Source organism: Protopterus annectens, chromosome 8.part0 (genome assembly GCF_019279795.1).
Source record: "Protopterus annectens isolate FY-2018-M chromosome 8.part0, PAN1.0, whole genome shotgun sequence".
Classification (NCBI taxonomy): domain Eukaryota; kingdom Metazoa; phylum Chordata; order Ceratodontiformes; family Protopteridae; genus Protopterus; species Protopterus annectens.
The window spans coordinates 169,208,065-169,232,374 of record NC_056741.1 but is presented as its reverse complement, the minus strand read 5'-3'; the positions used below and the strand labels follow the sequence as shown (position 1 = coordinate 169,232,374).

General features: G+C 39.9%; 1 protein-coding gene across 3 annotated transcripts in view; it reads left to right on the top strand.

Annotated features, from left to right (window-relative positions):
* LOC122808689 (hepatic lectin-like) overlaps window positions 1–24,054 on the top strand; it is a 440,487-nt gene extending 416,433 nt beyond the window's left edge. For all 3 annotated transcript variants that reach the window (XM_044079677.1, XM_044079675.1, XM_044079676.1), the window contains one exon: window positions 21,917–24,054. In XM_044079677.1, coding sequence (XP_043935612.1) covers window positions 21,917–22,085 — 169 coding nt within the window. In that variant the 3' untranslated portion in view covers window positions 22,086–24,054. The remainder of the gene's footprint in view (window positions 1–21,916) is intronic.
* The last annotated feature ends 256 nt before the right edge of the window (window positions 24,055–24,310 follow it).

Genomic DNA, 24,310 nt, shown 5'->3' with positions numbered 1-24,310 from the left:
TAAACAAAATATCCAAATCCAAACAGAAAGAGATAACCAGCCAGCCATTTTTAACTAGAAATGGATAATCTTAAAAATAAGTCACAGTCTTATCTTAAATAGGCACTTTCACTTACTGTACATTACCAGCTAAAAATAAATAAAATATACATTTCAAAGATTATTCAGAATGCAGACATGATGCTTTATTCTGTTTACTGACTGTTCAGTCTGTCTGTATGCATATACTTTGTTCTGTAAAATTTAAATACCACACCTGAACTCAACATTCTTCCAAAATCTGTCAAATCTTAAGAGACAGCAAAACTTAATTTATTCATACCTACAACACCTTTTTTGTATCCTTCCATTTAATACCCACAGCTAACTCTGGTAGCTTTATACATTTGGAGACTAACTTCTTCAGCTAAGTGACTTGTCAATTACTAATAGGCAGCATATGAAAGGGCAATGTATAAATAAAAAGACAGTAAAACTGTTAATCTAGGATGTTCTCTAGATGAGATATTGATCACTATAACTTATTATTCATAGTCTCATAATTGCATTCATATTTTAATATCTGAGAGAGATACACATTATATAGGTTCAAATGTTCATAGGTGGGTACTAGGCTATCTGCCTGAAGGCATTTATAAGCCTACCCAGAATGTGTTGGCTTTCGCCATCCCCTTAGATTAGTTCCCTGTGCCTCTGTCCAGCAGAGCCACTGAAGTGATCCCCGAGGTAAACTTTCTGTTTCCCATCCACTCATCAAGGTTTCTTTTGAAGAGTGTTAGCAAGGAGTTCTGCCTGATGTAGATTGGGATCTTGTTCCAAAGCATGGGAAGTCTCTGGGACAGGAATCTATCCCTCCAGCACGTCCTATTTATTGTTGTGGTGAGGTTTAAATCTCTAGAGCGTGTGGCTCGAGGGGATAAGGTTTTCTTTAGGTGGAGCATGTCCATCAATTCTGGGTTGTACATGGCCTTGAATGTCAGGCAGAGATCACCTCTGAGTAGGCGGTATGCAACTGAGTACAACTGGAGTTTCTTCAGTTGAGCTGCATAGGGCATCTGTTTGAGGCCATTGATCCTCTTGGTGAGGTACTTCTGTGGTCTTTCCAGCTGTTGCAGGTGTCTTGTAAGGTACATCCCAAATGGGGCGTTGTACTCTAAGGTGGGTCGGATGAGTTTTGAGTGGAGGGGCACAATGACCTCTTTTGATCTGGATGCGACCCCTTTTGTGGTTAGGTGGGCCACGTAGAAGGATTTTCTAACCACTTTGGCAATGTAATTATCAAAGGTGAGATTACTATCTACTTGGGTCCTCAGATTCCTTATTACATCTTCTGTATTTAGGGGACTGCCACCTATGTGGTAGTTTGTGGGTACTTTGTTTTTTCCAAAGGGGATGACTATGGACTTTTTGGCATTTAGCTTGAGGCCATGATTTTGACACCAGGTATCCGTCTCAGTGAGACCCTTTTGGAGGATGTCTGTGTCAGCCAGAGAGTCAATTATAGCCCCTAGTTTGCAGTCGTCTGCGAACTTGGTCAGCCATAGTCCTCCTGTGCTTGCCTGTACCTCTGAGAAATATATGCCAAACAGGAGGGGTCCTAGGACTGAGCCGTGGGGAACACCACTTGTAACCGGTTTAGAGATGGACCTAGCTCCCACAACTGTCACCATGTGGGTTCTGTCCCTGAGCTAGTTGGCAACCTATCTTGTGATGTAGGGGTTTATGTTCAGGCTGGTGAGCTTGTCTATAATACCAGAATGGGGAATGGTGTCGAAGGCCTTAGCGAGGTCTAGGTAGGCTGTGTGTACCACCTTTCCCTCATCTATGGCCTTGGTAACTGTCTCAAAGAAGTCCACCAGGTTTAGGAGGCATGATCTGCCCTTAACAAAGCCAAACTGGGTAGGGTCCAGTGTTTGGAGGTTCCCAATGTCTCTGTTAGTGAGTTCCATGATGATGCGCTCCATAGCCTTGCAGACTAAGCTAGTCAGGCTTATAGGGCAATAGTTCCCGGGGTCTGTTGTGGCTCCACCTTTGTGGAGAGGAATAACAGTTGCTGTGCACCACTCTATGGGTATGTAGCCTGTGGAGAGGCTGAGTTGAACAGTGTGTTTAGGTGAGGGGTTAGTTCATCTTTGAGCTCATGTAGGACGCAGCCTGGGACACCATCCAGTCCCATTGACGCTGAGTTTTTGGCTTTGGAGAGGGCTGTTTTAACCTGAGTGTCTGTGATTTCAGGGACTCTACATTCTTCTGGTATGGTTATGGGCCATTTTGGGGGTGAGAGGGGGGTGAAATTTGCACTGAACCTGTCTGCCAGGATGTTGGCGATATCGGTCAGTTCAGTGCAGATCTGAGCATTGCCACTTAGATTCTTGACATAGCTAAAGAATGCCTTGTGGTTATCTTTGGAGTCCTTGGCAATTTTTCTTTCAAAGCTCACCTTGGATGATTTTATGAGGGATCATAGTTACTTGCTGATACTGATCAGGGATGTCTTCCCTTCTTGAGATTTTACTCTTTTCTGTACTAGTTTCCTCCCTCTATTGTATAGCTTGTTTATGGCAGGAGTCCACCAGACAGGTTTCCTTTTCTTGGAGGAGTGAGTCTTGGTTTTGCTTGGGATGGCAAGAACCATGCATTCTTGTAGCTGCCCGTAGAATGCATTAGTAAAGGATTTTGCAGCTTGGACAGTGTTATCCTTCAGCATGGGGGCTTTGAAACTTTCCACCTCAGTCTTAAGTAATGTGAAGTTTGCTTTTGAAAAGTTTTTCATGGTGGCTTTCTTGTCCGGGGGTGGGGGCAGAATATGGATATCCAAAGTGATTTGTTTATGGTCAGATCTAACCAGCAAGGGGTTGACCTCTGGTGTGGAACACCGGTCACCCATGTTGGTGATGACCAGATCCAATATGTTGTCACTTCTGGTTGGAGTGTTGACCATTTGAGCCAGGGTGTTTGAGTTTATAAATTCTAGGAAAAGTTGGGCAAGGGAGTTAGTACTTGAGTAGTTCTCCCAGTTAATGTTTGGGTAATTGAAATCACCCAATATTAGGGTGTTTGGTAGGACCTTTATTTTTCCCAGTGTTTCCAGAAATGTGGAATGGGGGTGCTGGGACATGGTGTGTGATCTGTAGCAAGCTACAATTTGAAATGCAGTTTTGCCCATTGTTAGTTGCATGTGGATGATCTCTGAAGCATCGTGCTGTGCCACTAACCTGGAGGTGTGGGTATCCTTGATGAATATGGATACTCCCCCGCCTTTTGTATTTCGGTTTGGGTTCTGTGGCCGAAATGTATGGTATGAGTTGAAGCCTGGTAGTGCTGGAGTGCTCTCTGGAGCCTTAAACCAGGTTTCTGTTACTGCACATATATCGATTTTCTCCATACTGAGGAGTGCCTTGAGTGTGTGCATTTTGAGGTTTAGACTTCTGGCATTGAGTAACATTACCCTCAGTTTTTTGTTACTTGTGCTATTTACGATGGTGGGTTTGTCTTTTGATACTTGCCTAAAAAAGGCACTATGGGGGTGGCAAGAGCCTTGGCAAGTATTCGAAAGCCTAAGGGTGACAGGTGCAAGCCATCTCTAGCGAAGCAGCGTGGCTTGTCGAGCATGTCATCCCAGGTGGACAGACACTGGATCCCCTTTGAACGACACCAGAAACTTAGCCAATTGTTGAAATCGAGAATTTTTTTTCTTTATACCGTGGTATAATTCTTGGTGAGGGCAGGATGCTGCTCAGGGTCAGGGTCATACCAGCCTAGGCTACATGATCAGAAAGCTCTTCCATGTCTCTTTTCATGTAGTCCAGGGAGGTACAGCTGAGGTAATTCACACCAACATGGACAATGACAGAGTCATATTTGTACTTGTTCTGGAGTGACCTGAGTGCTTGTGTTATGTGGCGGATCCTGGCACCCGACAGGCAGCTAACAGTAACCTTCTCCTTATTCAGCCTAGTGAGTGGGACATCAGTGTGCCTGACTACTGAGTCACCTATTACTAGTATGTTGGGTATGTTATTTTGCCTTAAGGGCTGTGATTGTAAGGCACACTGGTTTTGTGAAGTATGTGTTCCATGGTTTGTGTTGGGGGGGTGGAGGTTGCTTGGATGTTTGCTTTGGAGGTCTCTGTTGGTTTTGCAGATTTTTATTTAGAGCCTCCGAGTATGTTTTCGTGTATTTATGTGTATTTTTTGCCGGTGCTGGTTTAATGGGTCTATGTAAGACTGGTGGTGTGATGCAAGTATTTCCCTTCTCCTCTTGACTGTCTGATCCAGTCTTGGGTTGAGGCAGCTTAGCCTCTAGTTTGGCTGTATAACTGCATCTCTCGCATGTATTAGTGTTTGGTGGTAGGAGGAGGGGATTGTCTGTGTACATGAGGCAGTTGTAACATTGCCTCAAAATGCCCAGATTCACCAGTTGGACTGGAGAGTACACCTGAAATTGCCCTTTGGACACGCCTGAATAGGTACAGGGAACTGTTTTACTGGATGGCTGGCAAGGTCGAATAATGATCCTTGTCCTTCTGTACAGTACAGGAGGGTCTAGTGCTAGGGTTTATAAGTGCTTGTTATAAGTTTTGAGCAAGTGTCGGGCTGAGAAATGAATGGCTTGAGTGCTTAAGTTGAAAGTTTGTCTAGTTCCAAGGGAAAAATTGAAGAGGAGACTTTGTGGAGCTAGAAATAGTTTTATCCTAGCTAATCGGTGCTGCCTGGCACGCAAAACTGCACAAATACGGTATTTATAGCAGGGAAATGAAAGAGAGAGAAATTAGCCCAAAATGGCCAATAAACTACTAATTTCTGGACTGAAACCACTCCTCCAGGGACAGATAGGCTGCTCAAAGCTCCCCTCGCTTACAGTTAAACAGAGAAACTTCCTTCTACCCAAGTAAGGTATGGGCAAACACAGAGATTTGTAACACAGCCCTGAATTCAGCACTAACCTGAAAACTTAAGGAATATATTGTGAAATGCCATAGCTGATATACTATACTGGAGCTATTACTAGTTGTTTGTTAGTAATTATGAAGATATGCAATATTATGATATGTACAGTATTATTTCTAAAACCAAGTGACTTACAAACTGTTGTGTGTGGTATTAGTTTAAACCTTAGATAATTTTGAAGAAAGTTGTCATTGATATTTGTAGTGTAAGTTGAAAATCATGAGATATTCAGTGATATATGTGTTGTAAATTGTACAAATAAGCATAACTGTCATATTTCTGTAAATAAACAGAGAAAGGAATTCCTAAACCTGATAGACTTCTTTGAAGCAGTCACCAAAGCCATAGACGAGGGTAAGGTGGTTCACACAGCCTATCTAGATCTCGCTAAAGCTTTTGACACCATCCCCCACTCTGGAATTATAGATGTTGTTGTCTTTCGGCTTTTCCTGGTTAGGGGTCGCCACAGTGGAACTCCGGTCCGCTAATGATTGGCAGTAGATTTTTACAAACGTCGAGGTGCCAGCTCGACGTTCAACCTTCCACGAAGGCACGCCCATTTACGCATGTCTTTGGAACGCCCATCCAAATGCGGGGAGGACATGCAGACTCCACACAGAAGGCACTCCCTGCACTCCAGGCAAGAATCGAACGGGAGAACCTCTTGCTGTGAGACAACAATGCTACCACTGCACCACCGTGGCTCCACTCTGGAATTATAAATAAACTCACTAAACTAGGTATAAATCCCTGTGTCACAAGATGGGTTGCCAACTGGCTCACTGACAGAACCCACACTGTGAAAGTAGCAGACTCCAAATCCGACTTCAGACCAGTGACAAGTGGAGTACCACAGGGTTCAGTCCTGGGTCCTCTCCTGTTTGGTATCTACTTTTCTGAAGTACAGGCTAACAAAGAAGGTCTTTGGCTAATGAAGCTCACAGTTGACTGCAAACTAGGAGCCATAATCGAAACTCCTAATGATGTGGACATCCTAAAAAAGGGCCTCACTGAGACAGATGCATGGTGTCAAAGTCATGGCCTCAAGCTCAATTCTAGAAAAGTGCATTTTCATCTGCTTTGGTAAAAACTCTGTACCCATGAGCTACCACATAGGTGGTAGTCTACTTAACACTGAAAGTGTGATAAGAGACCTTGGGACACAGGTGGAAAGTAGTCTCTCCTTTGATAATCACATCGCCACAGTAGTCAGGAAATCCTTCTACATGGCACACCTCATCGCAAAATGTTTTTCATTCAGGAAAAAAGAGGTCATTGTTCCCCCTCTACTCACCACTCATTAGACCCATTATAGAGTACAACACCACTTTTGGTATGTACCTCACAAGACATCTACAACAACTGGAAAGGCCACAGGAATACCTCACAAAGAGGATTACCAGCTTCAAACAGATGCCCTACGCAGACCTTATCAAAAAACTCCAGCTTTACTCTGTCGCATATCACCTACTCAGAAGCAATCTCATTCAAACATACAAAGCTATGTCAAACCCGGAGCTGTTGGACGTGCTCCACTTAAAGAAATCCTAATCCCTTCGAGCTACATGCTCTAGGGACCTAAACCTTGTCACCACAATAAACAGAACATGCTGGAGGGATAGATTCCTGTCCCAGAGACTTCCTATACTCTGGAACAAACTACCTCTCTATATCAAACAAAGCTCCTCATTAGCACTCTTCAAGAAAAATCTTGATGATTGGATGAGAAATAGGAAATTCACCCCAGGGATCACCTCTGTGACTCTGCTCGACAGGGGCAGAGGAAAATAATTTTCTTGAGTGGTGAAAGCCAAGTTACCTTTTTGGCTAGGCTTATATAGGCCCTAGGGCCAATAGCCTAGTACCTACCTATGAACCTATGTTAAATAAATGCTCAAGTCCCGCTGATTATATGTCTAGGTTGGACATTTTCTAAGATTACTGAAAAGTTGTAAAACATTAGAGAAAATATAATTCTGGGTTTGCACATATTATGCAAGCAATAATGCTCAACAGCATTGTTGTAGAAATAATATCCGCTCAGGGTTGTTCTGAGACCCAATGCTGCAGACGGAGGGCCTTTACACCCCTGGAAGGGTGTTATTTCTACAATAACACACACCCTGAAGGGCATTATTGTGCTTAGAGAATGGGCTGTCTTAAAATGTTGTGTTATACTTATTTATATATTTATTACTATATTATTTTTATATATATTTTGGATGTAAACCAGTTCCTCCACTTAATGTTTCAAACTTGCCCTTAGTATATGTAAATGGTGATGGAGGAAGTATTTTACATCCAATATATACACTTTAAAAAATATCCTAGTATTTGCTTTATTTTTTGGTCCCTTACTTCTAAAATGTTTGGCTTGTTGTCAGTAATCGGAGATTGAAATTACTAAATAATGACATACATGTGAGTTTCCGACTTTTATTTCCTTCAGAAAATTCATGCTTTAACAAATTTTTTTTTAATTTAAGCAAGTTTGTAGTTTTATAAGAACAGTAATTAAAATATGTTCCTATTTTTCAGCCCTTGCTGCCCCCTTTATTTTAGGCTTTATTCAGATTTCTTCAGCTGAAAGGTCCAGGGTTATGCAAATCTCTTTACTGCTGTTGCTGCAGCCAGTGGTCGATCTCACTCACTCACTCAATCTCACACACACACACACACACACACACACACACACACACACACACACACACACACACACACACACACACACACACACACACACACACACACACACACACACACACACACACACCTCTGCTTCAGAAAATGTGATTTTGGAACAGCAACATTTAAAATATGTTCCTATTTTGAGCCTTTGTCCTCTGTTTATCTTAAGGTTATCCAAATGTCTTGAGCTATGAGGTCGAGAGGACTGCTGCTGCCAGGGATCACTTTATTACTCTCTCTGACTCACAGACACTGTCTCTTCTGCTTTTATGCACGCATTCACTTATACACGCAGAGAGAAACAAATGTGTGTGCGCGCGCGCACACACACACACACACACACACACACACACACACACACACACACACATATATGCATGTACTTTTTTTTTATTTCATTTATTTTTTACACTGGTTAAACAGAAAAAAGATGCTTAGTGAGCATAAATTAATAGCTTGATCCATCTCTCTTTCACTCTCATACACGCATACACTCACACACAGACATAAACAAATACACACACACACACACACACACACACACACACACACACACACACACACACACACAAATGCTTTTTTATTTAAATTTTTTTTCTCTTTTATTTTACACTCACTAAACAACAAAAGTGTAAAATAATGGCGACTGGTAGTTTTTTTTTTCATACGAGCTACAGGTCACCCATTCTCTAAAATATATTACAGTACTGATGCAAAAGCTATGAATACAATATTATTATAGTAAAGAATTTCTTTTCACGGATGTCTGTATTTTTTAAAAGAATTTACTATTCATATACTATTTACATTTGTTTGGCTTCTGCTTTTTATCTTTTTTTTTTTCAGATTATAAACTTGTAAACAAAAGGAAGACATTTTGTTTACAAATTTATAATGCCCTTAGCATCATTCTAATTCTATCTTCTAGGGATAAAACCACACTAATCATTTCTCACAGCCCGAGAAACACTGGACATAGATATCTCAGAAGTATTATTATTAAAAGTGTATAATTGCAGTTAGAACAGATATAGTTTAATGTGATGCATCATGGTCCAGACTTCATTCTTCTATATTCAGCTATGAGACTGTACTCATTTGCCAATTTTAAGAGAATTTCCCCAATGTTAGACCATAATTTTACAAACCTTTATAAATAGATAAAAAGATTCACAGTAACTGTTACACCAAACTCCCGAATGTATCCATATAAGTTTGGATCCTTGTCTGTAAAATGTACCCTAGACCACTTCTAACCTCATCCAATCTCAGTACCTTTTCTAAGGTACAAACCTCAAATTGCTCTAGCTTTTGGAAATTCACACATCCCACACATTTCCAAAGTAACTCAATCACTAGCTTTCATCTGCAAATGAAAAGATATCATAACAATCTTTAAACATATCTAAAAGCATTCTTTAGGGTATTTGGGTATTTATCATGTTACCAGATGGGGAAATGGATAAATTGTGGGACCAGTCTTTTTACCAGATGAACTCTAATTTTGACACCATGTCTCCTCATGACTCTTATTCTTTATTCTGAAAAGGTCAGCCTTACAATGTGTACCTCAAATCATCATCAACCATGATTTCCCCCATTTTCTACATAGGGATGGAGTGTTGAGTCAGTTGGTAACTCTCTCTCTCTTTTGATTCAGTGCCTGTCTCCTACCTTCTTTGACAGTTATATTTGACTGTCACAGGTCTTCTCTCATAAAATCCATCCATCTCTTTGCTGGACACCTTTATTTCCTCTTTCATTTTTCCTGGCTGTTGTAAATCTTCTTCACTAGATTGTCTTCTGCTTTTCAGCTGTGCCTAAACCACCATAATCTGTTCTCTTTGACTGTCTCTGCAATTGGACCCTCTTGGTTTCCACTGTAATGTCAGTTCTTCATTGATCCCTCAGTGTGCATCTTACTACCCATCTCAGGCACTTCATCTTCATCACCTTTAGTTTCCTCAACTGTTCTGCCTTTACTGCCCATGTTTCTGCACTGTACAGTAGTACCAGTTGTAACACTGTGTTGTACACCTTACTTTTCAGCTTCTTTGAAATTTTTCTGTTACACATTACTCCTGACGAGCCCCTCTGATTCTAGCTTTGACCTCGTCAATCAGTCTTCCCTTTTCCTCATCCACTCCTCTAAGATACTTGAAGCTTTTAACTTGTTCAACTATTTTCCTTTCTATTACATTTTTCAGCTTCTCTTGATGTCCCCCATTTGCTGCCATATCAGTCACCCTGTCTATCACCTTCATGCAGTGTGACAGGAGTTGGATACCTCTGTACTGCCCACAGTTGTGGATCCCCCCTTTCTCCTTGTACACTGCCAGTAGAATGTTTGTTCTCCACTCATCTGGAATATGCCTTTCTCTCCAAACTGTTATGAATACCCCTGGAGCCATTTCTCCCCAACTCATCCAACATCTTTATCATATCTGCTATGATCTCATCTGAGCCTGCTACATTCCCAGACATCATTTTCCTTAGTGGTGTTCTTACTTCTTCTAAGGTGGGCTCCTCCTCTTCTGTCATCATTGGCTGTATCTTGGACAGTACAGCTTCTGTGGGATTTTCTTCATTCAGAAGCTGATTGATTTTCTCCTTTCATCTGCCTGTGATGTCCTATGGATTGGTGAACAGTTTATTACTGGCACCTATTCTGAAGGGTGTCTGATGACTATCTTATTTTATCTTTCCATCTTTGCCTTGAAATTTAACAGAGTTTCTTTGTACCATTTTTGAGTCACTTCCAGAAGGTGCTAGATGTCCTCCGATGTCATGTTCTTTGCTATTGCAACTACTCTCTTAGCATTTATGTTAGCCAACCAGTATTCCTTCTTAGCCTGGTATACCTTTTCTATCTCCTACTTTTTCCTGCACTCCTTCTTTCCTTCTTTTGAGAACTTCTTGGACTTCTAAATTCCACCACCAGCTTTCCTTATGTACCTTATTTCCAGACGTGGCTCAGCCGCATACCTGTTCTGTAGGCCTCACACATGTTGTTTTGAGGCGATGTCATTCTACTTCAACTCCACCTATTTCCTCTCCTTCTTGAGGTGCTACAATCTTCTGTATTTCCTTGAACTCTTGTGCTTTCTCCCTAGACAACTTCCAAGTCTTTTGCCTAATGATTTTTTGCCTTAGAGCCTTCTCTCACCACTGCTTGCTGCACATTGTGATGACTAGTGGCTTATGTTGTGGAACAACTGTTTCATTGAGAATGACTTTGCAATCACTGATTCTATCGATATGTCCTTTCCATACTAGGCAGAAGTCTACCTGAGTTGCATGTTGGTGAATCTTGAATGTGATCTTGTGAGTGCCTCTCTTGCTGAACCACGTGTTGGCCATTATCAAGCCATCATCCAGGCAGAACTTTAAAATTCCCTCTCCTTCTGTAAGCATGCTGCCCTAGCCATGTGGTCCCAGGCAGTCCTCATATTCTGTTCTGCTTATCCCTATGTGTGCATTCATGTTTGCTGTTACTAACACCAACTCATGTTGAACCAATTTGACTTGTAAGCCCTGCAACTACTGCCTAAATGGACTCTTTTCCTTGTTATCACAACTTTGTTATGGGGTACAGTCTGAGATCATAACTACAGCCCAGCCCTTACCCTGGAGTCTGATTATCATGAGTCTGTCACTAATTCTGATGACATCTCTCACTGCCTTCTGAAGCGTCTTTCTCATGACAATTCCCACACAACTTCTAATCTGTTCTCCCCGTGAATAGTGGACTCTAGATCTCAAGCCAATGTGGCTTTGCACTGCCCTTCTACTTTGTCTCCTGAATAGAGAAGATGCCCAGCCTCCTAATTACCATCATGTCATCCACTTCCAAGCTGCATCTTGTCAGCAAAACTATGTTGAGTATATCAATGGCTCTTGTTAACAGGTTTATTGGTTTTAATTCCCATTTTCTTTCAATAAAGCAATCCCAGGTAACTGAAGCATGCCAGCTGGCTAAGAGCTTATTGACCCAGGGCTATTAGGCTTTACTGTGGGCATGCAATGGCCAATAGAGGCACAGAGGTTCTCTCTTACTGTTTGCATGGTCTGTATCACAAGATGGAGTAGTCTGGGCCCTCAACTTACTTATCACCAGCAAGTACCCATGCCCATTTTGGTGACATTATTCAATGTGACCAAATTACATAGACTAATGTTTTTACACTATAAACTGCAATACATACAGCAATTGTATATAGAACTCTTCCCCTGATAGTTACCCATGACTCCATTATTGGGTGAATTTAATGTGGACACTCCCAGCATGTTTACTGGAAATGGGAGAAATCCTAGAGAGGCACAGGGAGAACATGCAAACTCCACACAAGCATTGATCAGGGGTCAGGATAAAACATTGTACCTTGTGCATGGGAGGGAAAGACCTTAGCCATTATGGTAACAATGTCCCCTATGTGTACTACCAAATGCATTCTAATACCTCCTCCCTTCTGTTTTTTCTGCATTTTTCATCTTTGTCTGAGCTTTCACTTCATCTAATCACTTTGCACTCACCTGAAATATGTTGAGCAGTCAAGTAATACAGATAATCTTTTTCCCACGTTCTATTCATAATTCAGAAACACGTCCTCCATCCTAGTTATCATATCTGCCTACTCCATGGCCAGCATAACTATTAATGTCACCTCGCCTACCATTTTCCCAGTATGTTTTAAGAAAAGTAACCATCAACAATTATTGCACATCTTTCCCACTTAACATAAATGCAGAATCACTTTTTATTGGGGCAACCTAGGATCAAATGCACAGACACTGATGCATAATTACAATGCAAGCTAGTCATGGTGCACACCTAGTCCAATAAAACTACATTCCTCCTTTCATTACAATCATATATCATATCATATAATTTATCAACTATATCCCACATACTTTTCACTAATACGCATATCCTAAACTCACCCAGTCAATGCATCTACCCATCCCTCAAGAACTTTTTTGCAAAGTCACCACTAGATTGATATGCTTCATAACCTTAGGAATACTCACAATATCTGGTATCCAGGCCATATTTTAGTCAACTTCCAGCACAAGGATATTCTTTACCAAAGTAATAATCAATATCAGACTGGGCCCCAGTACATGTTTTATCATTTTCAGGTGATCTTGTATTGAAGGCATTGTAATTCTCCACCTATATAACCCTTCTTAAAACAATGCATATCTACTTACTCACAGATATCATAACTCTTCTTTTTCAAAGTAAATGTAGCGCTAAAGGAGACATATAACTTTCCATATTCAGGGGAGAAATAGTTTGCTGACAACACATAAAATAAAGATTCATTTTCTTAACCATCCTCATTGCATTTTAAATTGAACTGTGGGGGGCACTAACATTATAGATTAGTACTCTTAAAAGCTAGACCAAATATCCCATCTTACATAAAACCACCCATATTTATACTCAAAGTCCTGTTTATACACTTCTGTATCCATCACTTGGCACATGGTTTGTCATTTTCTCCCTCATTTGCCCCATAACTCGCCAGTAAGTTAAATATATACAAATGTTAGAACTTTCTTTACAGAAGATGCATCTTCACCTCCCAAGAGTGGGAAATTTTTTTTCTAACTACCATGACCCATGCTGATGAGCAACTCAGGAAGGCCGTCTTGCTGAAGCACTCAACTGCTTGGCACTCTAAAAGGTCTTGTAAGGTACTTTGCTACAGGTGTAAAGGTAAATCTCAGCCCTAGGTGTCCTTTTCTTGCTCACTAGATAGTAATTCAGTGAATTATTTTGAGCTTTATTGTGCAAGATTGTTAGAGCTCATTTGTTTGGTCCTTTGACTCAGGAGTGAGTTTTTTCAAGCTGCGGTGTGTTTTATTTCTGTAAGACTGCAGGCTTTCAAGAAAGAGTGAATAGTTTCAGAATTTATAAAACTATTTGTTCTTTAAGGTTCAGCAATCTTTGGAAAAATAAAGCAAGAGAGCTGCAGAATGGTGGAAAGTTTTCTATGTGTTTTTTTTTTTTTTTGCATTTGCTAAAAAGTGTACAGGATCAAATATGCATGTGTATATATTATGCACTCAGGCTGTTCAGTTTCATGCTATTTCAGATGAGCATGTTATGCTCAGATGGTGTAGTATTCAAGAGACCAAGTGGAATCCACAGTAGTCAATTTGTTGCATATTTCATTGCCAAGAAGAAGGAATTTAAGTGGCCCTCTCTCTCTATCTCTCTCCCTCTCTCCCCCTCTCTCTCTCTCTCCCCTAACCTCTCGTTCAGCTTCCTAATACTTGCTTTTTCCATTCTCCTCATCAAAGCTTCCCCTCATTCTCTTCTTTATTCCAAACTATAGACCCTCCAACTTTGTTAACCCACACAATTATTCTTCTTTATAAGACTTCTAGCCATAATCCATCTGAAATTACAAGAACTATCCTGTGCTAGGCCTAATTGAAAAACAGAAGTTTTATAGTATTCTTACATAACAAACATAACAAAAAATAGACAAACTAAGTTTTCATTCATTCTAAATACACATGAAAAATATAATTTAACCTTAAACCGTCACAAAGAACAATTAGGTCTTTCCAGGATAAATACGTCTGCTGGGCCTATGAGCAATAGGGACATCCTTGAATGAATGAACTTTATTGGCATAAAAAAAAATCAAGACTCTTAGGAATGCATGAATCTTAACAGCATGTTGTTGTCTTTCGGCTTTTCCCGGTTAGGGGTTGCCACAGCGGAACTCCGGTCCGCTAATGATTGGCAGTAGATTTTCACAGTGCCGAGTTGCCAGCTCGACGCCCAACCTTCAACGAAGTCATGCCCATTCATGCATGTCTTTTGGAATGCCACTCGGCCCGTTTGGAGGACATGCAGACTCCACACAGAAGGCACTCCCGGCACACTAGATGAGAATCGAATGGGAGAACCTCTTGCTGTGAGGCAACAATGCTACCGCTGCACCACCGGGTAATCAGCAATATTCACAGCTACAGTTTTATCATTGCTGTCTATCTCATTCAACTACCTTCTCTCAACAAAGGATTGTCCCTGGCAGAGGAACCCCACATCACAGGTGAGAGCACCAAAACGCCTTCTCTTGTGACTATATAATATCATTACTATCCAAGTTCACAGAAATCATCACGTTATAACCACTGCAAGTCCTTATAGGCCCAGAGGAGAAATGACTCCTCACTAAACAATGATATATTTCTCATTCAGTTCTAATCAGATAGTTTATCTTTTTATCTGCCTTTTCTAAATGTAAACAATGGTTATATCATTCCATGAAAGCTTTGTCTATAATGCTAAAACATGGTCATATCCTGAATCTCAAGTTACTGTTGGAAAAATTAATGTAAGTAGAAAAAAAAAGAAAGTTCTGAACACAACCCTAAGAAATATCAGTAGTAATATATGGATGTAGATATGTTCTCCCTCACTGCTCATTCTAAAGGTAACAATAACTGTAAGGTGAAATTCTATACAAGATGTACATTACAAATACACTTTTGTACTGATAGATCCCACAAACAAGTCTTACAACCAAAATAATATATATGTGTATATATAAAACATCGAAGTTCAGATCATCGAGACCAGAACATCGAGTTTGAAAACACTGAAGGTTTGAAGGGGAAGAAAAAGGTAAGTGTTGGTGGGAGAATGTTTGTGTTTTTGCAGGACACCAAGGTGACACTCTCCAGCCAACACAAGCATCCTCCAAAAGGGCCTCATAGAAACAGACAACTGGTGCCACAGCCATGCCCTCAAGCTAAATGCCAAAAAGTGTATAGTCATCCCCTTTGGCAAAAACAAAGTGCACACAAATTATCACATAGGTGGTAATCCATTAAGTACGGAAGAAGTAATTAGGGACCTGGGGACCCAAGTTGATAGCAATCTCTCATTTGACAACCACATGGCCAAAGTGGTTAGAAAAACATTTTATATAGCCCACCTAATCATGAAGGGATTCACATCTAGATCAGGGGAGGTCATTGTGCCTCTTTACTCATCCCTCATCAGGCCCATAATTGAGTACAATGCCCCTTTTGGGATGTACCTTACCAGACACCTGCAACAACTGGAAAGACCCCAAAAGTACCTCACCAAGAGAATCAAAGGGCTCAAACTGATGCCATATGCTGCCCGGTTGAAGAAACTCCAGCTCTACTCAGTGGCATACCACCTGCTCAGAGGCGATCTGTGCCTGACGTATAAAGCCATGTCCAACCCGGAATTAATGGACATGCTGCACCTCAGAAAATCCAAATCCCATCGAGCTATGCGCTTGAGAGACTTGAACCTCAGCACTGAAATAAATAGTACATGCTGGAGGGACAGATTCATAACCCAGAGGCTCCCTTCACTCTGGAATAAAATCCCAGTCCAGGTTAGACAGAGTCCCTCATTGACTCTGTTCAAGAGGAATCTTGATGAGTGGATGGGAGATCGTAGGTTTACCCCGGTTATCACTTCTGTGTCACTGTTAGACAGAGACACAGTATACTAACCTCGAAAAAGGGCATAGCAAAATTAATTTAAAATGGGTGGTGAAAGCCAAACACACACTGGCTAGGCTTATAAATGCCCTAGGGCAGATAGCCTAGTATGAACCTATGAACTATGAAGCTAAATGACAGAGGTGTGTCTATCTACATAAAGGATAAGCACACCTCAAGGCTTGCTAAACAATATGACATGCTTGAGCTACCCCATGCCCAACTCACCAGGGGAGAAAGTCATTATCATATTCTTGGTAGGTACAGGTCCCTCACAAATGAATAAGGAAACCCATACATTATACCTAAAGTTACTAGAATCACTCACCATACAGCCCAATACCATATTCAAGGGTGATTTTAACTATCTCTCCATTAATTGGGAGGCATACACAACCACCAACATGCAGGCCCAAAGATTTCTTGACTTTGTAAATTCAAATTCCCTGGAGCAGCTAGTCTGCACTCCCACTAGGGGGACAATTATCCAAGATTTGGTACCCACAAATATGAGAGAGTGCTGCACCTCCCCTAGTGGGATGTCCTAATTGGTAAGATCAGATCACAAAGTGGTCTCCCTTGAAATAAAGGTAAAAATAGACCCCCCCCCATCTATTCCAAAAACTTTAAGAACTTCTCTGAGGTAAATTACCCCTTATTAAGGGACAGCATAACTAGTTTCCAAGCTCCTCGAAATCCAGAAAACAATGCAGAGGTGTACATAAAATCCCTGTATGATCATATAAACTACTGCATTGAAACAGCAGTACCAGACCAAAATAAACCAGGTCAAGCTGCAAAAATAAGCCACTCTTGTGGACCCCTGATATTAATAGGTTATACAACAAAAGAAAGAAAATCCTGTTGAGAAATAAGATGTGCACAATGGAGCAAAAAGTCCCTCATTAGTCTAAACAAATGAATCAGGGAACTAGTCAAGTCTCTGAAAGCAGACTTTGAGGTAAAATAGCTTCCAAAGCTAAGGATAACTATAAGGTATTTTTCAGTTATGTCCGTAATCTTAAGGGCAGCACCTAGCAATGATGGAAAATGTAGCAAATCTGCTAGCTGACAAATTCAGCTCAAATTTCACCTCCCCAATATCTCCGCTTCTCCCCCAAACAATACCCTCCACCACTCCACTGCCAGTTATTACCAAGGAACATGTTGCCACTGCGATCTCTAAAGCTAAAAACATGGCTTCAATGGGACCTGATGATATACCAGGATGTCTCTTAAACAGTTTAAATCAAGACTTCTCAGGCACATTAGGATCTCTTTTTAACCACAGCCTCTGGACTGGCTTTGTCCTGATAGAGTGGAGGATAGCAACAGTCATCATCCCTCTGCATAAAGGGGGACTATCTACTGGCCCAGGAAATTACAGACCCATAAGTTTGACTAGTCTTATATGTAAGGCCATGGAAAGAATAATCATAGACCTGATAATATGACATAGGAAGCCCTCCAAACACTGGACCCTGCCCAATTCAGATTTGTCAAGTGAGAGTCATGCCTATTGAATCTGGTGGATTTCTTTGAGAAAGTCACTAAGGCCACGGATAATGGTAACACATTACATACTGCCTACCTGAACCTGACCAAGGCATTTGACACAAGTCCCCACTCAGGTATTATAAATAAAGTCACAAAACTGGGCATAAATCCCTACATCATCAGATGGGTAATCAAGTGGCTCATGGACAGGACACATGTAGCTAAAGTTGGTGAATCCAGATCCAGCAAGAGGCCAGTTACTAGTGGGGTACCACAGGGCTCAATGCTGGGACCACTCGTGTTCTGAATATATTTCTCTGAAGTCAAGGCTAATGTGGAAGGCCTCTGGATGACAAAGTTTATCAACAAGTACAAGATGAAGGGAATCACTGAATTTCCCAGTGATGTAGACATCCTTCAGGAGGGACTAGATCAGACAAATGTTTCACACCAGAATAATGGCCTAAACTAAATGCGAAAAAAATTCATTATCATACCCTGTGGGAAGTCAAATGCCCTGCAGATTACAACATGAATAGCATATCCCTGAGAATAGACTCAGAGGCGAGATACTTAGGTTCACAGAGAGATAGTAGCCTGAATTTTGACCGCCGTGTGTCCATAGTGGTGAGAAAGTTCTTTTATGTGGAACGACTTATAAATAAATGTATGCTGCCCTGCTGTGGTCAGCACTCATTAGACCAATAATCGAGTACAACACATCATTTGGCATGTACTTGACTAGGCACTTACAGCAGCTGCAGCAACCTCAGAGGTGTCTCACAAAGAAAATACATAGTGTAAACAAGATGAACTATGCAGATAGGCTGCAGGCCCTATCCCTTTAGTCTGTGTCCTACTGGCTATTAAGGGGTGACCTATGCCTGACCTGCAAGGCACACAAAAATCCTGTCCTGATGGAGCTGCTATACATCTGCAAGTCAAACAGCATTAGGGTCATCCAAACTCTGTATCATAGCTCAAAAAAATAATTTCCCTAGTCACTCCAATTTGCTCACCCAGAATCTCTGACAGAGCGGTCTGCAGGGAATCCCAGAAAATATATTGCTAGTTACCTCTAGTCGGCAACTCAAACAAAACATGCTGGAGAGACAGCTATGAGTCAGAGAATGTCCCTTCTTTGGAGCAGGTTTCATATTCATATTAAGCAGAGCCGTTCCCTAGCTGTCTTTAAATGCAGTTTGGAGAAATGGATAGGGAATTACAAATTCACACCTGGGGTAGTGTCTATGTCTCTTATGGAAAAGGGCAATCTCTAAGATACTCAATACATGGGCATAAACCCTTGCCATCCTTCTGCCCCTAGGGGCTATACTTATTTTTAAATAATAAACATCTTTATTAAATTATCATGTGTGACATACATAATCTTACATCTACATAAATGAAAATAAATCATAGTGACACAATCTCAGTTGCAAACATTATACCTTACAAATCATGCCAACACAACTGTAGCTGCAAACATTATACATCACTTTTACTATATCCAGCCATTGTCAGTCAACCTTTACATAAATCATTGAGGTACTGCCTTCTTTTAAACATTATTTCTCCTCTGCATGTAGTGGACCCACATTTCACATTTTTCCTGTGTAATTTACTCTTACCCTTTTCTAAAGATCCCAGTTCCAGTCATTTTATCTCTGTTAGTGTCTTTGTTACTTCTAGTAAAGTTGGTTTAGACTTTAATTTCCATTTTCTAGTTATTGCTTTTTTGGCAGCCATCATAATAAGATTCAGCAAGGTCTTACTATGTCTAGGCAATTCTAACTCTGTATCATAGCTCAAAAAAATAATTTCCCTAGTCACTCCAATTTGCTCACCCAGAATCTCTGACAGAGCAGTCTGCAGGGAATCCCAGAAAATATATTCCTAGTTACCTCTGTCTTCCCATCACATCTCCAACATTTGCTGTTTACCTGAGGAAAGATTCTTTGGAGCCTGCTTGAGGTATAAAAATATCTATGTAAACACTTCCCGGCAAAGATCCTAAGTCTTCTAGATTTTGTTGCATATTTGGGCGACATACATATATCCCCCATTGCTTTTTTGTGAATTACTTATCCAATCTCTCTTCCCAGTTCTTCCTAACCTGTTCTGATTGATTCTTATAGTTATCAATATTTTTTATGCTCTACTTCTGTTCTAGATTCTACTAAGAACTCTACCAGTACTGGTCTTTCGTTTAGGACCCTCCTATTTCTTTCTCTTTCCCTGTACTCTTATATCAATCCTTGATATGGAAGGCGATCTCTAAACTGCAGTCCAAATACGTTCTTGGCATCTTCCCATTCTATTATCTTTCCCTCTCTAGTTATTTGCTCCCAATATCTTGGTTCCTTTGCCATTTTTCTCCAATATACTCATGCCCCCTCTTGCCTATTGTCTGTATCCCTAATTACAGTCATCCCAATCAACAGAATCTCCTTTCTCCATTCCCATATTGGCTTAGTTTGTAGAATACCTTCTGCTACTTTATGAATATAATATTCCACATGGTTATTGATCTCCTTAAAGGTTTGCATCCAAAATCCCAGTCTCTCCCTGTTACTTGAAGTTCCCTCCTCATTCTTCATCATCTCTTTCCATTTTGAGTTATAATTTTCGGCTTGTGCTATTTATAGGAGCCTTAACTGTGTTGCTCTGAAATACCCCTTCAAATTGGGTAATCCCAATCTGCCCTGTTCTATTGGAAGAATAAGCTTATCCCACTTGACTCTTGCTGTCTTCCCCTCCCAGATAAAATCCTTGAGTGCTTTATTAATTACCATCCACAACTTCTCCTCTGGTTGATAGAAATATGGCTGAGATGTAATTAAGACTAGAGGGATTAAAAACATTTTAACTGATTGTATCTTACTATCAATATCCATATAACAAAGCTTCCATTTTCTCAGTTTTTGTATAATCTTTTATTTGGCCTCTTTCCACCTATCCTTAACTGCCATGTCAGTATCATTTTTAATCCATATTCCTAAATGCTTCATTTTATCATGTCACCATAAGTATGGATATTGTTGAACCAATCCGTATGTAGGTGTATCATTTCCCACTAATGCTTTTGTTTTGGCTTCATTAATTTTGTATCCCAAAAAGGTTTGAAACTGTCTCAATATTTTCCACAGCACTGTAATGTCCTTTTCTGGTTTTGTCAAGTAAAAAATAATGTCATCAGCAAACAGAGCCAGCTTCTCCTGACTACCATACAAATTATATCCTTGAATTTTTGAGTCCATATTTTCTTTGCCAATGGTTCTAAATATAATGCAAACAACAAATGGGAGAGAGGACGCCCCTGCCTAGTTCCTCTGCTAAAGCAGAAATCATCAGCGAGGACCCCCACCCACTTTTATTTTCACCTCTGATCCCTCATATATCCTCCCAATCAGCCTTATAATTTTTTCACGGAATACAAATGCTTCAATTGCCCTGCTCATAAAGTCCCAACTTACTCTGTCAGATGCTTTCTCTGCATCAAGACCCAACAACAACATTGGTCTTACATTCTGCTTCCCTCTGGATCATCACTATTCTGTTAATGCTAGCAAATGTTTGCCTCCCCTCCACACCTAGGGGCTATACATTGAGTAAAATCAGATTATATTGACTAGGCTTGTGAGGACTCTTAAGCTGTAAGCCTAGTAATCTTCTGTGAACCTATGAACCTATACACCTGGTAATCCAAGAATTAAATGTTTTATAAACATGTTTACAGATGTTGAATAAAAAGGGAAGAATTTATGTCATTATAAAGGCTTTTTCCTTTGAAGAGGTCACATTGTTTCAAGAAAACGTATTAATTTGTCCTATTTACAATTACTTTAATACATAACAACTTTAGATCTGGCTCTATACCTAGTTTCTTCTCTGCCTGTTGTCTTGCTTTTGGTTTCAAATGTTATGAGGACTGACCAAAAAATGACTAAGGAAGAGATTCAGAGACCATAACAAGTTATAAGGCACTCAAAAGCTAGATGTGGATGGCATACCTAACCTCACACTAGTTCAGGTAACACATCCTTAAGTTATCTAAGTAGATAGTTGGCTTTTAGAATCATTTATTAATTTCTGGTCTCCCTGACCTCATTATATAGGATAGTCTTTTTATTTTTCTAGGATAACTAAATGTTTAAAATGTTAGGGAAAATCAGTCGTATGAACACATTTCCTAGTAATAGACTATGGTTGAAAATATAACAACTTCACAGAAAATATTTAGAATCCATGATCATTTTTTTTTTTTTTTTTTTTAGATTTTGGGAAAGTGGAGAACCTAATAATAACATAAACGGAAATCGAAAAGGTGCAGATTGTGTTATACTAATTTGGAAGCGTGATGATTTGATGACATGGGGTCGTAATAGATGCCTGAATACAAAAAAATTCATTTGTGAAAAAGAGTATAAACGTACTTCCATCTAAGTCTGTATAACTATTTCTGAGTAAATGATCAGTCAGTCAGTCAATCAAAAATAATTCAGTCTTTTCTCCTGTTCCTCTCACTGGACTGTTTTATCAGTATTGCAGATGGTTGTTTTATCATTTTGCACAATAATATTTTATGTATTTTTGGGGAAGATCTAGATTTCAGTGGATATCAGAAATAAACCACAAACTTTGAATAAATGAGAATTTACAGACTTAAAGAACTTATTCTTCAAGTTTGGCTCTTGGTTAGATTGCCTTCTTTGAAGACCCTGCATATTTTGTCAGTGCCCACATCAATTTTTCTCAGGTGCTTCATTTTGTCTCACATCTTTGAAACATGCCATATGTGAATTGGTGAGCTTCTACTTTTATCTACAGATGGATGTGCTTGCCATTTAGGTGAATGTCCTACAAAAAAAACTGACATATTGTCCAGAATTAGTTTTTCTACTTTATACCCACTATGTGCCAAGAAAGAATACTGTAATTGTAAAATGTGGGTATCTCTAAATGAATTAACTTTACTGGCATAAAGAAAAAATCTTAGGAATGCATAAGCCTTAACACCATAATCAGCAATATTCACCGCTGCATTTCTGTCATTGCCCTCCAACTCATATTCTACTACTTTTTCTTAAGAAAGGACCATCTTCAATGCCATTTTTCCAGAATTCATAATGGGGACCAAAATTCTGTATTGCATTCAGCTGGGTAAAGCAACAAGTACTTAGAAAATCTCAGCAAACTATACCCAAAAGATCACTTTGTGTAAAACATTTAATGTAATACCACAGAAGATAGTTTAGTAGTCGTTTCAGGAAACATTTATGCAGTAAAACTACCATTGTATTATTATACTGTATGCAGCTGAGCAAAGCAACAGAGGCATAAATCAGGAGTATTGCAACAAGCAATGTACACTGTAAAACACCTGATAAGACCACCTGTCATCACTGTACAAAATCCATATGCAGCAACAGTGCACCACATATGTTGATTTATCAACTTTCATGCACCAAGCTGCTTTCACATCTGCTTTTTCTATACCACTTGTCTCATTGTCTACCCTGGGACCAGTATAGGTTAGACTCCCTTTAATGATGGTCACTTCCATTGCTATATGCTCTTTCTCAGATATTGCATATTGTTGGCATAATGAGTAAGGTGATTACTTCACAGACAAAAGGTACAAGGTTTGATTCTCACCAAAGGAAATTAGCTAGCCTTATAAAGACTTATAGGGGAAGCTAGCCTAGCAATTACCTATGAATTTATGAACATATAACAATGTCTACCACTGTATGCCTTTTTCTCACCACACAAGTTCCTAGTGGGGACCTTAAACAAATTTAAGGTCCATGTTAATGGTGTGGAAGCTAGGTAAACATCGATCTATAGAAATATCAGCTTCTTCATTTAAGCCCTTCAACACACCATCCACCCCCTTGTGTCTGCCAATGCATATATAAGCAACAACTCTATCTAGATACATCCTTCTCCAAAGGTAGTGCTGTTCAGAGTGCTCTTCTTTCCTCATAATTCAGAATGAGTACAGGGATATAATGCTTTTGTCTCTGATGTGCCTGTTTTGCATTTCATAACTGAATCTTATATATTGATGCTATGTGATATCCATAGCTGATAAGTGTATAATTGTATGGTAAAATTCTGATATACCATATAAATTAATAATCTGGAATATTTTAGCTGGTAATCTAAATGGTAGCTCTGAGAAGCAGTTTATTGCATGCTATTATGTAAATGATTGTGAAGCATGGATTTTTGCCATTACTGTAACCTTTGGAAGTATCTGCCATGTTAGAGTATGATCTGGATATTTCACATGTGAATGCCACTTCTACAATGTGGTTGTAGACTATTTTGGCCTGAACGTGAACAGAAGGTGCATACCTATCTATTCTTTCATGATATAACATTAAGTATATGGTTATATAGTGGCCTATCCACAGATAGAGTCTAGCTGACTTTTCCCTCACATATATTTCCCATATCCCCATTGCAGAAGACAAAACCAGCAGACATCTGAAGAAGAAATATGGACATGGGAAAGAAAAAAAGATTTAATATGGTGTAATATTTATGCAAAGGAGAAAGCAAAACTAACCAATACAAAAAGAGCAGCACCAAAAATATTCAAAGAGAAATACAGGCAAAGGAATCCAGATACAGAAAACTTTACAATACAAAAAATAAGAAGA